Source organism: Lagopus leucura, unplaced genomic scaffold (genome assembly GCF_019238085.1).
Source record: "Lagopus leucura isolate 7727_CA_CO unplaced genomic scaffold, USGS_WTPT01 Super-Scaffold_100008, whole genome shotgun sequence".
NCBI lineage: Eukaryota > Metazoa > Chordata > Aves > Galliformes > Phasianidae > Lagopus > Lagopus leucura.
The window spans coordinates 28,687,005-28,704,393 of NW_024962265.1; the positions used below are offsets into that span (position 1 = coordinate 28,687,005).

At 40.9% G+C, this 17,389-nt stretch overlaps 2 protein-coding genes across 7 annotated transcripts in view; one reads left to right on the top strand and one right to left on the bottom strand.

Moving 5' to 3' along the window:
* The window catches only part of PUS7L (pseudouridine synthase 7 like), a 21,139-nt gene extending 15,708 nt beyond the window's left edge, over nt 1-5,431 (bottom strand). Inside the window, exons 1-5 of one of the 3 annotated variants that reach the window (XM_042872718.1) lie at nt 5,371-5,431; nt 4,092-4,934; nt 3,471-3,630; nt 1,814-2,009; nt 146-244 (exon numbers count right to left, since the gene is read on the bottom strand). In XM_042872718.1, coding sequence (XP_042728652.1) covers nt 146-244; nt 1,814-2,009; nt 3,471-3,630; nt 4,092-4,934; nt 5,371-5,413 — 1,341 coding nt within the window. In that variant the 5' untranslated portion in view covers nt 5,414-5,431. Of the gene's footprint in view, nt 1-145; nt 245-1,813; nt 2,010-3,470; nt 3,767-4,091; nt 4,935-5,171; nt 5,237-5,370 lie in introns of those variants that run through there. The other 2 variants (XM_042872719.1, XM_042872720.1) reach the window with 2 other exon arrangements.
* On the top strand, nt 5,270-16,917 carry IRAK4 (interleukin 1 receptor associated kinase 4). 4 transcript variants are annotated; one of them, XM_042872723.1, is made up of 11 exons: nt 5,270-5,572; nt 6,372-6,517; nt 6,812-7,009; nt 8,440-8,600; nt 9,954-10,018; nt 10,299-10,413; nt 11,681-11,790; nt 13,144-13,327; nt 14,149-14,211; nt 15,421-15,579; nt 15,673-16,917. In XM_042872723.1, exons 1-11 carry the CDS (start codon nt 5,412-5,414, stop codon nt 15,703-15,705), a joined length of 1,395 nt encoding a protein of 464 aa, XP_042728657.1. In that variant the 5' UTR covers nt 5,270-5,411; the 3' UTR covers nt 15,706-16,917. The 4 variants fall into 4 exon arrangements, with proteins under 4 accessions (XP_042728657.1, XP_042728655.1, XP_042728656.1 ...); XM_042872721.1 differs by lacking the exon at nt 5,270-5,572 and adding an exon at nt 5,584-6,269; XM_042872722.1 differs by lacking the exon at nt 5,270-5,572 and adding an exon at nt 5,584-5,848.
* The last annotated feature ends 472 nt before the right edge of the window (nt 16,918-17,389 follow it).

Here is a 17,389-nt window from a genome sequence, read left to right on the forward strand (position 1 = left end):
TTGGCAACTACTTCCAGCACACATATGGGCTCACATCTCGCAAGTGAAATTGCTCACTGGGAAGGTCAGCACTGAGCACCAGTTATGGCAACTATAACATGAAATGAACTTGACAGTAAGTATTTAAATCACACAGTGAAAATACCATTTTTTCATTCAGTAGAGCCAATCCTATTTGATCTGTCTGAACATTCTGTCCTTGTCCGAACCGCTGAGGTCCATAATAATTCACAAAACCTTTTGCCTAGAATTAGAGAGAATGAATATTTTAAAAACATCAAAATAATGGATACCATTAGTGAGATTGAGCATTCAACACACAAACTTCTGTATTTATATCCAAAACACATACACTGCTTTTTTTAATTAGAAATAACAAATAACTCTTAACTCCTGTTTCATTACAACATTTCAGCTGTTGAGTTAGAAACATCTAAAAAGACAGTGAAGACTTACTCTTCCTTTTATAAAAAATTGGTAAATGAAACAAGACAATTTCTGTGTAATTATTATAAGCACTACCACAGTTCAAGTCAAAGTAATTGAGCTCTTTCTATGTGCCGAATCGCTAATAAATAAAATCTCTACTGAAGCAAATGAAGCATAGCAGATGTAATGAACAGTAGCAGCTGTTGGGCATTTTTTCCTTAACTCATCCTCTTTCTCATGAGATTGTTTGCATGATTATTAACATAGTAAAGAGCAAGAGTAAGCATTTCTGCTAACCAGGACTTCAAATCTCCTGACGAGTGGTAAGTCACACGAGGGCAGTAAAATCACAGCCACGTGACCTCCACCCTTTTTTAAAACAAAAAAAAACAACTAACAAATATTCATGGGGCAGAAAGTCAATTCAAATTATCTAACCTTGTTTTGGATTCCCCTAGGACCAACATGCGATTTTGTTTCCATGGAGGATGAAAAATCCTTATTTTGGATCAATACAGATGCCACTTCTGTCATTCATCATCTGATCAATAGGTTAACTCTAAGAAAGCAGGACACCAAAGGAATTTCTGTTCATTTTCCCAAACAGCGAAACAAAAAAAAAGGAGATGTAGAAGACAGAAGAGCATTACAGAACCACTTGGTTGTGTGTTCTTTTTTTCAGTAGTAAAACTAATCTCCAAAATTTTCCACTGCACATATCATTTATTTCGTTTTTGCACACTGGATAGTTTTTGTTGAAGTCTTTATTTCAGGATTTATCACCTTAATCTGTGTAGCAGTTACTGCTTAGAAAGAAAGGTTAAGAAAATTACTGCCATAGGAAACACCTAAACTTTTTTCTTTTTCATGACTTTCTTCTATACTTCTCAGTGATTTAAGAATGCCTGATGATGAGGTTTCAGGGTGGGTCTACACTCAAAATCCACAGAATTTCAGAGAACCTTCTTTGTCTTCTAAAGGCATTTCAGATGTATTTATGTCTTGGAAATTACATACATATTTTTTTCCCCCAAGCCCCCGTATTTTGTTCACGTGACAAAAAAGGCAAGCAGTTGACATGTATTTTTTTACTGTAAAGCACAGCACTTTGGTTGGCCTTAGATCTGTACCACGACAGCCCATATATCAATACTCATTTACTACCAAACATCCCATCTGTCTTTCTGACCACATTAGGGACTGAGATCCATAACACAGAATGAATGCACATGTGGTCACCTTTCAGGATGCAGCTTTGCTCCCAGTTCCTTGAGTAATGCAAGAAAGCCATAAAATAGCAAAAAAAAGTATCACAAGGAAGGAAATATTGCTATATCTCTGCCATTACAACCCTGCTCTTTATTGCAGCCAAGTGGCTTTTTACCTCAATATTTTCCATTGCTTCAGATATTCTTTCTTTCAGATCTACGGGAGAATCATGACTGTGGTGTTTGAGATCTCTCACAACTATATCAAAGTGATTGCCTTTCAGCTGACCAAGTCTAAGATGCTGGTGTGCTGAATGTATGTTGTGTATTCTCATGCCCTTTTTTTCCAGTTTGCTTTCAATGTCTTTCAACCTGTATAAATAATTGGGAGAAAATATGAGCCACCTGCAATTAAAGCTATACAACTTGTAATAGAACGTCTTCTTCACCTTTGCACTAGAATTAAAAAGATTTAATAGAATTCAAGAGATTTAAAACAGAGAAAGTAAACTCAAACTTAGAGATAGTCTAAAGATTTAGCTGCAGTCCATAAATATCTTCAGACTATTTGCTTCAGTTATGTTTTGTAGCTTGACAGGTACGGGAATTAAGCAATTCACTGAACATTCTCAAGGCACCCAAAGTGAATTTTATTCTTTTTATTGAACAAAGAAGTTAGAAGTCCTAGAAATTTGCTTCTCATGAAAAGAGAACAGGAGATGAGAGAAGAAAAAGAGAATAAAAGAGGAGAAAAAGAAAGAAAAAGGAAAAAGCAATGTCTGCCACTCTAGCAGTCTCCAAAACAATTTGCTTGCTCTTGTTAAGTCTTAAAGAAACAAACTCAGAACACCAATTCTCTGAGCATGCTTGCACATGCTTGTAATTGGAAATGCAGCTGACGGCTCAAGTATTTGCACTTTAAAGCATCCACTCAATCTCTCTGTTCTTATATATAAGAAAGTAATTAAATTCAAGGGAAACTTTCAGCTTACATTTTAAACAACATGTTAACACTTCAGTAAATCATTTTTCCTGATTAACCAGCAGCTTGGAAGCAACCATTTTGCTAATTCTCTTGAACAAATGGCCTAGTTTGCAATGGAATTTTACTATTGATAGTTGTTTGAATTAGTATTGAACCCTGAAAACATAAATTCTAGTTTCTTTTATTTGAAAGTTAAAGTTGAGGAAGAAATAAGTTGTGGTTTTTACACCAGCAACTTTTTTTACTGCAACTGCAGAACTTTAATACTTATTTTTTACCCGCTGAGTTGGCAAAAAATGAGAACATCTTGTGTTATCAGCAAGTTATCCAGAATGTATTTCTATCCTCATGCATGCTGACATCTTCTTTACATAGACTCATGTTTCTGTGATGCACAATATAATAGAAGTTGATATTCAACACTCAAAATAAACATCTGTCCAAAGTACAAATGCAGTTATTTACTTTAAAGGTAATTTTGCTTGTTTGTTTTTATTCTCTGTAAGTTACGTTGTTGTCTGTGGATCACAAGACAAAACTGTTGGGGTTTGTATAGGTTTCCTCTCTCTTCCAGCTAGCAGATGAACTTAAATTAAGAAGTGGATCACATGATCACGAATTAGAAGGATAGATAATATTATATATTCATAGTATGACAAGAAAATTTTTCTTTAAATTTCCACTGGGGGACTTCAGTGCTACACTGTATATACCCAGAAGCCACAAAACATTAAAGCCATTGCCACTGTGGTCTAATACAGGAGGAGGGAAAGACAAAGTATTAGGAACCTTGCAGCAGCTTGGTACTTAATAGCAAATTAGAATAGTGCTACCCCGATTGTCAGTACCTCTCAGGAGTAACCTTCTTCACAACCATCATTTGGTACGTAATAGCCTTCTTATCTTTGATGCCCGTGTAACTGAAGTCTGAGGGAAGAACTCCAAGTTCAGCAGCCAAGCAGCTGATTGCTTCCAGTGTCTCTAGATTTTCTTTCTGAAGGGTGAAAGCTGAAACAATCATCCCAGAGTTATTAGAAATTTGCACTTCTATGTCATACAGGTGCTCTGCCATGGCTGATTTCAGTTTCTTCCTTTCAAACCATAACAGCATGACAACTGCAGAGACAACTCCCACTCCACAAAACTAAAGGAAAGAGGACATTTTCAGTATTAAAAGAAAAGAATAAAGACACAATAAACAAAGTGAAAACAATAAAAACCCCCTGCTGGCTTTCAGAGTGGTACCTGATCAAATGCAATGCAATTCCAGTAACCTGACTTCATGCTAGCAACGCCCTTAAGAAATGAGATCATAAAATCAAATCTGAACTCACTAAGTTGCCCAACATCTGAACACATCTTCTTAAATCCACATACTGAACCATACTGCCCATTCTAAAATGATTCTGATGGTATTACCGCAGAACACCACAGTACCCCCACACTTCCACTAAAAATGTAATGTTTACCTGTATAAAGATCTTGTTTTATCTGGAAACCATCAGCAGACCTCTTTCTGGAGCAACTTTTCTCTCTAAACCTCACCATTATTGACATATTTGGCTTACAACTGACATCTTCCACAGTAAAAGACTTTGTTTCTAAAATTTTCCCAAATTTTTTATTGATGAAGTGGTGAACCTTTTTTCTGTGCTCCTTATTTCCATCAGGCTCAAAAGAAAAGGTGGAATTTTCCAGCTTGGCGTCTAAAAATTTAAAGAAATCGCTTGTTTCCTTTTCAGTCACTAGCTGACAGAGTTCTCTGTAGTCAGCGTTTCCTTTCACAACCATTTCGTTGTCCTTTGTCACAGTGACCAAGAAGGGGAATCTCTGCCTGATGGCGCCGTGCAAATCGGCCCGATCTCTCTTATCCACCACGGCTCCCAAGGAGAATTCCCCGGCACCGACATCACAACCCCTTTCCGAGTCCCACGCCTCCTTCAGATCACAAGCAAATTTAGTAAGCCTTTCACTCGCGGGCTTTCCCAAAAGGGAATCCAACAGAGCGGCTGCCTCCGGGCCGGATTTCACGCCCCCAGCACAGCGGCTCTGCTCAGGGTATGACACAGGGTCACGGCGGGCAGGCACCACCGCGCCCCCAGCCCCGGCGCTGGCTGTGGCGGAGGCAGCGGGCGGACTCCCTGCCGGCAGGTCGGGCTGCGGCGGGCTGACGTCCCGGGGCGCCGCGGGGCGCTGCGGCAGCTCCAGCTCCCTCACCACGAAGTCAGCGGGCGCCTTCTTAATCGTCCCGCGGAAGCCGGTATGATCGGTCACGTAACTGAGGGAGCGCAGCATGACTCCCCTGCCCGCCGCTGCGAGAGGAGAAAAAATTAACAACAACACTAATTTTTTTTTTTTTTTTTTAAGAGGGAAAACAGAAAACGGAGGGAAATCATCCCCCTACTGCTGACTGCAGGCACAGCCGCCCCGGCTCCCATAGCGGCCGCCAGGGGGCGCCGCTGGTACCGCCCCCCCCCCCCCGGCCACCGCTACCTCGTCCGGGAGAGGGGGAACGGCCGCGAAGAGCTGCACCCGCCCCCCCCACCAACCTCGCCTGCCGGCTGTGGCGCGCTGCGGGAGGGCGGGCCTTCCTCGCTGCAGGAAGCGGGAGGAAGCGCTGCCTTCGCGGTGCGGAGGTTGCGTCAAGGCTTCGAAACAGGGAAGTGCTGCCGTGCCGTCCCGGAAGAACGGCGGGAGCTGGGGGCCGGCCGGCAGCCCCGGCAAGGGGATCGAGTTCCGGCTACCTACCTGTGGCTTCGCCCCGGCCGTCGGCGGTTCCCGGCCTCGCCATGAGCCAGCCGGTCACCGCCGCCACGTACGTCCGCAGCCTGCGCTACGGGCTGCTGAGACGGCTGGCCGACCTCCTCGACCCGCAGGAGGGCTGGAAGCGGCTGGCCGCGGCCATCACCGACCCGGCCGGAGAGAGCAGATACAGCCAGGCGCACATCAGGTCTGGCGTGGCCGTCCCGTGACGTAACCGCGTTCACTGCTGCTGGATTGGCATCCCTGTGTCTAACGCGTGTGCCTGGGCAGCCTGCGTGCACAGCAGTGCTCAGAACATATCTCACACGGTGCTTCCTGACGGAACTCTCGTAGTTCCTCTCTAGTTTGCTTTTGACATAAGCGAGACTTGTCTTGCCAGGCTGAGAGAGCTGCGGCTGTTCAGCCTGGAGAGGAGAAGGCTGCGGGGAGATCTGAGGACAGCCTGTCGGTGTCCGAAGGGGCTGTGAGAAAGGAGGGGACCGGCTCTTCAGCGGGGTCTGTGGTGATAGGACGAGGGGAAATGGTGTCAGACGTAATGAGGGGAGACGTCTCATCCGCGGAGACATTCGGTGTCAGGCTGGGCATGGCGCTGAGCAGCCTGCTCTGGCCGTGGGTGTCCCTGTTCAGGGCAGGGCAGGTCTGTGGATGGTCTATGAGAGTCCATTCCAACTCAAACGGTTCTATGAGAGCCACAGAGAACTGACTGAGGAAATCTGAATAAGCTCCACAGGCTATTTGCTGTGGACAAATGTAGAATGTGTACTTTTACCCAAGTCTGCATTTGTTTGGTGTTATTTTGTGTATGGGGAGTTGTAGTTGTGTTTTCTGTATGTCTGTATGTAGCAGTACTTCTCCTGTACTGCTGAAGTACCATTCATTACATGGTGAATTTTGTGTCTTTTTATTTACCGTTAATCACGCTCCCTTCTTTGTGGTTCTCCATGTTACTTTTCTTTTCAAAGATAGCGTTATTTTTTCTTTTTAAGGAGATTTGAAGCATTTGTGCAGATGGGAAAGAGTCCCACATGTGAATTGCTTTATGACTGGGGAACAACAAATTGTACAGTTGGTGACCTTGTGGATCTGCTGATTAGGAACCAGTTTCTGGCACCAGCAAGTCTTTTGCTTCCAGGTAACTGTCACCTGTATGTATTCTGTGCTGTGTTCCCGTATCTGTATGATGCTGGTGACCTTCACAGTAACTGGACAATCAGAAAAGGTTAGGTGAAAATAATCAAAAGAGGATATATCTTACATTATTTACAATAAGAGTTTTAATGAAGTGGACTACAATTTTCCAAGTTTAAATAAAAGCCCTACAGTTTACATGTGGTGGAAGAATATAACCTTAGTAAACACTGGCATAATGTTATTTATGTTCTCTGATTTCTAATCTGGTAACATTTTTTCTAAATTCCATTTTCAGAAGCTGTCGGGATGGCACAAGAAGTTACATTACCTCTTTCTTCACAGGAAACTTTGCCTGTACATGAGAAGCAACAGCCTATACAGGAAAAAGAAGTAACATCTGTAAAGCCTGTTTTGTCTCAGAATACAGAGAAGCAACCTTCAGTCCCTCCATGTTTAAGCCAAGAAAACAGCAACGCGCAGTCTAGTAACACAGGTGGGTGCTTAGTTTGTTAAAATGTTTTTTGCTGATCTGACCTTCACCTGTGTGAAATAAGTCCTAGGGATGCATTGGAGTAATGACTATTTGTGTCTTTGTGCTTTTTTGCTTTTCAATCTTGTTCTCTGTGACCGTGAATACAGCCTATGCAAATAAGACACCAGAAAATGAGATATTATGTAGCCACACTAGTGGGTAAGTGTAGAGTCCTGCACCTGGGGATGAATAACCACATGAATCTGTACAGGTTAGGGGCTGCACTGCTGGAAAGGAGCTCTGCAGAGATGGACCAGCATGTTCTGATGGACGGCAGGTTGGCCATGAGCCAGCAGTGTACCCTTGTGGCCAAAAAGGCCAGTGGTATCCTGGGGCATGTTACAAAGTGTGGCCAGCAGTGGAGGGAGAGGATTCTCCCCCTCTACTCTGTCCTGGTAAGGCCACATCTGGAACACTGTGTCCAGTTCTGGGCTCCCTACTTCAAGAAAGACAGGAAACTTCTAGAGATAGTCTAGCAAAGGGCCAAAAAGGCCCTTTGAAGGGCCTGAAGTGTCTTCCTTATGAGGAAAGGCTGAGATGCCTGTTCAGTCTGGAGAAGACTAAGAAGGGATCTTATCAGTCCTTCTAAGTATCTAATGGGCAGCTCTTGAGCATGTGGAGCTGGGCTCTTTTTGGCTGTGTATGGTGACAGAAAAGGAGCAGTGGGCACAAACAGGAACACAATAAGTTCCATCTGAATATGGGGAAAAACTGGGGAGAGGTTGTGGAGTCTCCTTCTCAGGAGTTGTTCAATACCCATCTGGATGCTCTCCTGAGCAGTCGACTGTAGGGAACCCACTTTAGCAGAGGGTTGGACTAGATGAACTCCAGAGGTCTCTTCCAACACCTGTAATACTGTGCTGCTTTGAAATTGTAATTTGGTTTATTCTATATGTAATTCTGTTACTTTCTTTCAGTACTGATTTTGTAGACTGTTTTGCACTTTATGCTTTGAATTTGGATTTTAGTTATCAGAAATGACTAAGAAATTTGGAAAAAAGTTGACTGAAGAAAGTAATCTAGAATATAATTTGTCCACTGCATTTCAACTTTTGTTGCCAGAAACGTGGTGTATATATCTTTACATCTGACACAGTGTTTGGCTTTCTCTGTGATCTGCTTCATGTTTAGTTTATTTTACCTGTATTATGGGCATTAATTAAAATGTATGTATATGGTCAGAAGGCTGCTACACACTATCTGAGAAGAAAGTTATGCATAGCTGATTACATGTATGTATTTGCATTTTTTTTAGTGGTATCTTCATCATCTCTGAAAATAAGGTTCCAATGTGTCAAGATTTGTGTTGTGGCAAGTAGAGGATCTATTTAATACACTTGCTATTTGAGTGAAAATGTGGTTCTGTGCTAAATGTCAATTGTGTCTTCTAGATTTCCACAATTTTCGCTTTCACGACTTGGAAAGTGTTACAAATAATTTTGATGAACGACCAGAATCAGCTGGAGGAAATAAGCTGGGGGAAGGTGGCTTTGGCATTGTGTTCAAAGGCTACATCAATGGCAGAAATGTGGCTGTCAAGAAACTTGCTGCTGTGAGTTGTCCTCAGCATTTTTCCAGTTAATAACTTTGTTCTTGATAGTATAGACTTGATCATCTATGAAGAGTTGAGTAATACATTTCCAGAAAGTATCACCATGTTAAATATGGGTTGGGTTCAAGAACACTGTCCTGTAGTCCTGTGGGTGGTGTGAGCTGTCACAGTGACCAGAGGTGAAATTTTGCATTTCCATAGTTCTTGCAGTAGCTCAGACAGTCCTTAGAAGGAGCTGGGTGCTCCCTTTGTTCCCCTCTTCCCCCTGCACCACAAGAAGGGCAGAAGAGGTTTCCCTTCTAATTTCTGTGGCAGTGTGCTTTGGGAGATAGGCATTACCATATAATTTTAGTCTTTGTAATAGCTGTTTTCTGTGAATAACATATTTTATAACTAGTGAGCGCTATTAATAGAAAACTGCAGTGAAATAAAATACACAGATACAGGCTGGATATAAAATGAATTGATAGCAGCCCTGAGGAGAAGGGTTCTGGTTGAACCACAGCATAAACTGCCAATCTGCACTCACAGCCTGGAGAGCCGACTGTGTCCTGGGCTGCATCATAAGAAGAGTAACTAGCAGTGTGAGGAACGTGACTGTATTCCTCCACTGCTTCTGTGAGCCCCTCCTGCAGTGCTGCATCCAGATCTGGGCTGCCCAGCAATAGGATGTGGGTCTGTTGGAGTGGGTCTGAGGGGGCCACAGAGATGATCAGCATCAGAGAGATGGAACACCTCTCCTATGAAGACAGACTAAGGGAGCTGGCCTTATTCAGCTTGGAGAAGGGAAGGCTTTGAGGATATTATATAGTGACATTCTTGTACCTGAAGAGGGCATAAGGAAAGCTGAAGAGGGACTTTTTACATGTGCATGTAGTGATAGGACGAGGGTGGGTTTAGATCAGAATAAATTCTTTGCTGTGAGGGAGGTGAGGCATTGGCACAAGCTGCCCAGGGAGCCTTTGGGTGCCCCATCCCTGGAGGTGCTCAAGGCCAGGTTGGATGGGACCCTGGGCAGCCTGGTCTGGTGAGTGGCAGCCCTGCCCAGGGCAGGGGGTTGGAATCAGATAGTCTTAAGGGTCTAAGCCAAGCCTGCTATGGTAACTTGGTGACTGCTGAAACTGTATTGATTACTCCAATAATATGATGCTACGTGATACAAAAAACTAAAAATCATGTTCTGATACTTTTTTTTAAACTGAACTCAAAGACAAAAAAAAAAAAATCTGATAAACAATTAAGCAGTTGTTATGTGTAACTAACTAAAAAAAAGGCTTACAATTTAATTTTTTTGTGAGCAATCATGCATTTTAATACATCCAGCAATATTGATGTCAAGTACTCTCTTTGTAGGTGGTTGATGTGAGTGCACAGGATTTGAAACAGCAATTTGATCAAGAAATAGAAATTATGGCAAAGTAAGTACAGGACCATAAATGTCACTGTAACATTTTCTGAGAGTCTTAAGTTGGCAGATAACACCTTAGTCACTGTGGTCCCTATTTTTTGTTTTATCAGTGTAACTTAAATTTCCAGCTTAAGTGAGAATGTTTCATGCATATCAGAAGCAGTTTACGTGTAAGTACTGCTGCAGAAACATGGCTGGTACCTGTGAGTGAGAGGCTGGAGTGTGGGATTGGGGATCACAAATGTTAGGAGATTTGCAGAGCATCTCTGAATGGAATTGTTTTGCTTTAGGTGTAAACATGAAAATCTAGTAGAATTGCTTGGTTTCTCAAGTGATGGTGCTCAGCCCTGTTTGGTGTATGAATACATGCCCAATGGTTCGCTGCTTGACAGACTTGCTTGTCTGGTAAGTAAAATCTTTGTTAAGTGGAGCTATTTTTGAAATATCTTTGGAACTGTAGTGGCCAAGCAGTATTCTGCTACTGCTGAGTTCTAGAAGTAAGACATGTATGATAATACTTAATCTTCCAGTAACATGGTATACAGATGTTTTTGGCCCAGTGTTGCTTAGTTAAAGCGGAGTAGCAGTATAATGTAATATGCCAGTATCCTGAAGTCCATGCTATGCTGCAGACTTGCTACGAGCAGAGGGTGCTGCACTGTTCCTACATCAGACATTGACTTGTTCCCTGCTTGTTCCTAGATTTTGTGTTGTAAAATTGCCCTTTGCACAATGCCCTTGTGATAGTAGCTGTAACATGATGTTCATAGTCTGCATGTCTCTTTTGGAAGTGCTCAAAGGAACAGGGTGTGCTTTTTAAAATTAATATTTTGTGTAAAACAGTGCTTTCATCTGATTTAATCAAATGACGTATCTTGTGGCCCTGGCCTTTCGTAAGAAATCAGTGACTTTGTTTGGTGAAAGGGCTAGTTGCCACTTGTTAGAGTGATGCAAAACAGTCAGCTGAATGTCCACATCAGTTTGTGTTAGTCAGTGAAAGTTGTAGAAATTGTCCTCAATAGGGGTGTGTACAGAAATGTTCATCCATCCACTTGCTGACCATTAGCAGTGAGTGAGCTGAGAGGAATAGTGGTAACTGAAAGCTAAAGTAGAAAACAAAGGTACAAATTTACAATATAAATTCAGAAGGAGTCTTCATCTGGTAAGGTAAAATGCATGATGAATGTGTATACTGACTCTGTGTTCCTGCTGATAAAGCAGGAGTCACTGTGAATTTGCTAACTCCTGCTTATGTCATCTGCTTCTTGCCTGGGCTTTGAGGAGCTAGGGAGGCAGCAGGATGCTATGACAGGATTAAGAAGTGCTGATAGAAAGCACAATGTGTGCGTAGGTGCAGGTAGTTCTTTGCAGTGCAGCTTATCTTTTATCGTCAGAGCTAAATGTAAACTGTTTTGCACTGGGTGAATTACTCTAATGCAGAATGTGGGGAAGAGAGCTAAAGGTGACAAATGCCTATATCTCAGCAAATGTAAATTGAGAGATCTATACCATTTATCTTTTTAAAAGTAATTACTTGAAAGCCATAAAACGTAGCAAGTAATTGTTCTGGATTGTTTTTGTTGTTGTTTTTTTTGTTTGTTTGTGTTATACTTTGAAAAAATATACTTTGGATTTTCACATTCATGCTTTCCTTTCTCCATTCTTATTCAAGGATGGCACTCCACCAATTTCTTGGAATACAAGGTGTGAAATTGCTCAAGGTACTGCCAGTGGCATCAACTTTTTGCATGACAATAATCATATTCACAGAGACATTAAAAGGTAAAAGCTATGACACTGGGTGCTTTTTTTGTTGCTGTACCCTTTTAAAGTCTGTTAGAGAAAACAGACTGAAAGATTCAATGCTTTATTCAAGGACGCAATCCTTTCTGCAAGTGCTATCCACCACCATAATCTTGTCTGTGCCACAAGGACATGACTACACAGGCTTCTAAAGATAATTATGAGACTGTTGTAATCTGTTACTTTCAAATGTTATCTGAGTGCTGCAAAGGGGCGTAGGAGTTCTGTTCTTTTGCAATTGCTGCTAACAAAAGAGCTGCTGTCACAGAACATTGGGACTTTTAAAACTGGGAGTTTTTCAGATCAAAACCCACTGTCTTTTTTTTTTTTTCCTAGAGTATTTCTGAGTGCCTCCTTTATTTCCTGCTATTTAATATGAAGAGATTAAAATGTCTGAAATCAGGTTTATGAAGCTTAAGGATGTTTAAGGTTGATGTATGCCCACTTATTTGTTACAGCAAGATTGATGTTTTGGTTGTTTTTTGTATTGTTTTGGTTTTTTTTGCTATGACAAAGCAGTCAAAATGTTTCAAGAAAATGCCTAGATACAGATACCCCACTTCTTTTGTAGGTTGACAAGGAGCAACCGATGGGTTGGGTGTCATGGATGAATGTTTCAGTGGCTTTCTGGCTTCTGACATCTCTGCTAAATGTAGGCTGTATAGGTTTTGTGAACTTCCATTCTGTGAGGAAGTAGTTTTTGCTTCAGCTCACCCATAAAAGGTACTTGCTGCTTTGACAACTCGTGTTTCTTCTTTCTTTCCTGCTTAAGCATCAGGACATGGGCAGTGCCTGGAAGGAACGCGTTTTCTTACCTTATGCTGCTCTACTTTTCTAACTGCTGTGAGTTGGTTGTATTACAGGATGGAATTTGGCTTTGTTTTTCTTTCGCTTCAATTCCATTTTGCAACTTCTTGCATTTTCACTGTTAGATTTTCTGTAAGACCAGTAGAAAGCTGGAGATAAAGAGAAACACAGCACATAGATTGTTCCAGCATTAAGCAGTATTGTTTCTCTTTCAGGAGAATACAAGTATTGATAATCATTTGACTCTGGAATTTGTAACAGTTGACATTTCATTAGATAATAGGTATAAACCATTAAAGCCAGCTTTTATTAGTTCTGAGTAGAGGTCTAATGGTTAAGAATTCCAGCATGCTCCGGTACTCATTTTTGCTGTGTTTTTCTTTTGTGTTTTGTTGGGGTTATCTGTTATTCCTAGAAACACTCAGAATAGCAGTTTGCATTTGGTTACTAAAGACTTATTAGTCTGTATTAAAATCCAGATACTGTTTTGGAAAACTCTTTTCATTTTTCTCCCCTCTTCACCAGTGCAAATATCTTATTGACTGAGACGTACGTGCCCAAAATTTCCGACTTTGGACTTGCAAGAGCATCAGTAACGTTCACGCGAACCATCATGACAGACAGAGTTGTGGGAACAGCAGCCTATATGGCACCTGAAGCTCTGCGAGGAGAAATAACTCCTAAATCTGATATCTTCAGCTTTGGGGTAGTAAGTAGAATGAGGGGAGCTGTATGCGATTGCATTTTTGTATTGATTGATGTAACGTTGATAGAAGGGTACAAAATCAAGAGTGTTTGAAATTAAGCAATCCACTTTGATCTATTATTTCTCCTACTCCCTGTGCATGTGCACTTAAATAGTGTTTCTACTCTTTGAGTGGTTTAAAAGCATTTGAGTATGTTGATTAAAATGTTGCACCTGCTAATGCTTGCTGTGCTTATCTTAAAATGTGAATTTGTGCGTGGAAGACCAGAGAAAAATAACATTTCAACTTCTAGCAAGCTTAAATTAACATAAAAGATTTCTACTTCTTCTATAGTATTTCACACAGAGGTGATTGAAAATGTTAAAGAAAACAATCCAGAGTGAGTTTCATCACCAAATGGAAGGTGTCAGTGTGGGATTTGACTGAACGCTGAGTACTGAATATCCAGTCAGAAAAACCCAAACAACTGCTTGCTATCTGGGAGAGAAATGAATCCACTCCCTTCTTTGTGGCCTTTAGTTCCATGGGGATGTAGGCCAAATACTGTATCTGAGTATCTGGGAAATTCTTCCATCTTGTTTAGAGGCACCACAGTTGTAGGATGTGGAAAGGTGCCAAACACCGCTGCTAATAGCAGATGGTGACAAGAAGGCCTGGGACAACAAAAGCAATCAGTTGTGTAGTGGGCTGTGCAGTGGGACAGCTACTGATCCTGTGAGCATTTGTGTGAAAGGCTGAGGATCATGTTCCTCTTCTGATTCTTTGAACAGTCTCTACGTTGAGGATTAATGTATTCTCTTCTGATTTATTTTTTTTCTTCTAGGTCTTACTAGAAGTAATAACAGGTTTGCCACCAGTAGATGAAAACCGGGAGCCACAGTTACTGGTATTTTTATTTTTCTGCTTTCTTCCTCCCTCCAGGATCATTTCATATAAAATAGTCGTCAGTTAACAGGTGGTGAGACAAGCAAATTACATCTCTTAATGAATAGTTATGTAAATTTTCTCTTAGCTGATAGGAAAGTGTCCAGTGCCCACGGTCATCTCCTTCCAATCTGTATTGTATTTCTCCTTGTTCTGATACTGTTTCTTGTTGCAATGCTATTTTGCTTTACTAGCATACCCTTGTTTTACCAGATACCCTGATAGTTCCTCTTTCACCAGAACATTTGAAAGTATGCATCTCAGTTGATTCTTCATGCTTCTTACTAGCCCTGCATCATTTTCCATCCTCTTCAACTTTCCTAGTTATTTGCAAGTACCTTGGTTTTTGGCCCTAGGGAAGTTGGAAATGTAAGGGCTATTTGGGGATGTTTTGGTTTTAATATTCAATTAGAAATTCAGCCTGCTAATTTGGAAACTCTATCTCTGAGCTTACTCTTTCCAATTAAAAATTTTATAAACTTTCTCTTAATTTAGCCTTTCATTTAGTTTAAATTTCAAGTTGCTTAATCCAGGATTTTCCATATAGAGACTTAGTTGTTTACTAGGTATGAAATAGCACTGAGTTTTGGTTTGGTTTTGTTCCACACCATTGGATAGCTGATCACCCTCTTACACATACACAGCTTTAGGAATACGTGTGTACTATTAATAGAGTCCTTTCTCTAAGCTGTATCTTCTGGAGTGGCATAATATTTATCCTTCTAAACTGTGATGACCTTGGAGAACTCAAATCCTCGTCAGATACAATCCTTGAGCTTTTCTCTTTCCTTCTTTCTTTATCTTCTTTTTAAAAGCAGGCTTCTTTTTTTTTCACAAGGTAGACTTTATACTCCATTTTAGATTCTGATTTGATTGGTACCCGTTTATTCTAATGTCCTTTTGGGAGCACAAGGAGTGGGCAGTGTGAGACAATATGGCATCCTTAGCTTCAAAAACTGACAAGTTTTTATTACACACTATAGTCTTGTAAGTTGTTTTGGTAGATACTGATGAATAATTCTGCTACCCAACCATTGTAATTCTTTGTCTAGAAAAGTGATAGAGAAAAATGAAGAGAAGTGAAAAGCAAGTTGTGAAAGTGTTTGTGTGGAATCTATGATCTTCAGATGCTTACGGTATTCTCTGCTCATTGGTTGCAACTCTCTTGTAGTTAAGTATCAAGGATGAAATTGAGGATGAGGAGGCGACAATAGAGGATTATGTTGATGTAAAGATGAGTGACTGGGATGCAGCTTCAGTTCATAAGATGTATTCACTTGCTGATCAGTGTCTGAATGAGAAAAAAAACAGGAGGCCAAACATTCAGATGGTATGTAGCCTGTCAGATTGAAGGCTTATTTTTAGCCATTGGTGTTTGTAGTTATGGTATCAGTTACTTGTACTTCTCGCTGTTCTCTTGCAGGTCCAGCAGTATTTACAAGAGATAAAAACGTGACATGCATTTCTGATACACCTGTTGTCTAAATGGAGTGCAGACCAGGAGCAAGTAGAGAATTGTATTAGCACTTACTGTGACATGATCAGCCTTTCTGCTTCCCAGAACTTTCTGGTCCACATATGAGACATGCAGGTGGCTTGTCACCACACTATTTTTTATTTTTTTATTTCTTTTTACTAACTGGGCACCTTTTCATACATCTATAGCCACAGGACCTTCAACATGAGAAAGCCTTTTTTCTTTTCTTTTGGTATAAACAAACTGCCTTGCTGATACAGCCTCTAATAGGTTTTTAAGCACATTTCTGTATTACCATCTCTCTGACTTCTCCTTGCCACGTATCAAGTATCTTCAGCAAAGCAATGTGGTAGTAACAAGGTGGATGTTTTTCTGCAATTTTTTTTTCTTGAGAAGACCTCCTAGACCTTTCTTTACTGAACACAAAAACGTTTAGTAGACGTAAATGGCACTTGTGTTATCTTGTTGGCAGAAGGCAATAGCAGTACCCACATTTAAACAAACTTAGCATTTTAGCTTGAGAGTTCATATTAGTGTGAACAAACCGGTGACACCCATGAATGTGACTGTTTTTTAGAAAGCCTTCTCGGGGTTTGTTTCATTCAAATAAGTGCTGCAGAACATCTGTTAGGTTTCGAGGTTTTGCAGGCAGAGCAATTACATCACAGTGCAAATGCAGAAATGTGTGGCTTTCTTCTGGTCAGCTCTGCTGGTGAACCTTTTAATCATTGTTCATAGGAAGACTTACAGTTACTTCTTCTTTTATGTGTCAGGAGAAGAGTCCATGTGAGACACTGCAAATATTGATGGTTTATTTTGTTAAAGGAGTCAAATGTTAGGACTAATTCTGCATTCTCCTTAGTCAAATCATTAAGCTCTTACATGTATGTATATTAATGAAGTATAAAAATACACAAAATTACTGCAGAAAGCTTTTCGTGTTTGGGGTTTTTTGTTTTTGTTTGGGTGGTTTCTGTTTGTATGGCTTTATTTAAAGATTGACATATCAAAGCAGATTCAAAATTGAAGTGAATAAGATTCTAGATACTTTGGACCAGCAGACTACTGCTCAGCTACTCAGTGGGAGGTTGTTTTCACATAATGTATTTTCTGGACCTCAAATGCTGGAAGGAGAAAAAAAAAACTGCTGGAAATGAGAATAAAATCTGTTTAAGTAATTCTTTAAACAACTCTTCTTGCTGTTACTTGAAGATTTCTTACTAGATTTTTTTTCTGTTTCTTACTGCTGAAGGGCTAAAATACATCCATGTTGTTGCCGATGTATATATATGAAGGGCAATAGTTCTCTCCTTGGCAATAGCCAGAGATGCTAGGAAGTGTGCTGTGGGTCACAGGGGTCTGCACAGCCACAAGTGGTTGGGACATGAGCCAGTAGTGGCTGCTGAGGGACAGGTGACTGTGACAGACAGTGTGCAGGCAGTGCTGCTTCAGTGGAGCATTATGGTTTTGTGGGTTGCAGCTCATTAACTTTTTGAGAAAGATTCAAGGTCTTCATTGCTGGTTACACCTCTATCAGATTTATCTCTTCTTTGTCCAGTTTCTTTTGAGCCTACACAATTTTCATCAGCCACTGTATTTCTTATTTGTATGGAAATGTGAAGAATCATCTCATCTTTGTATTGGGCCGAGTTGCCTTTTGGTC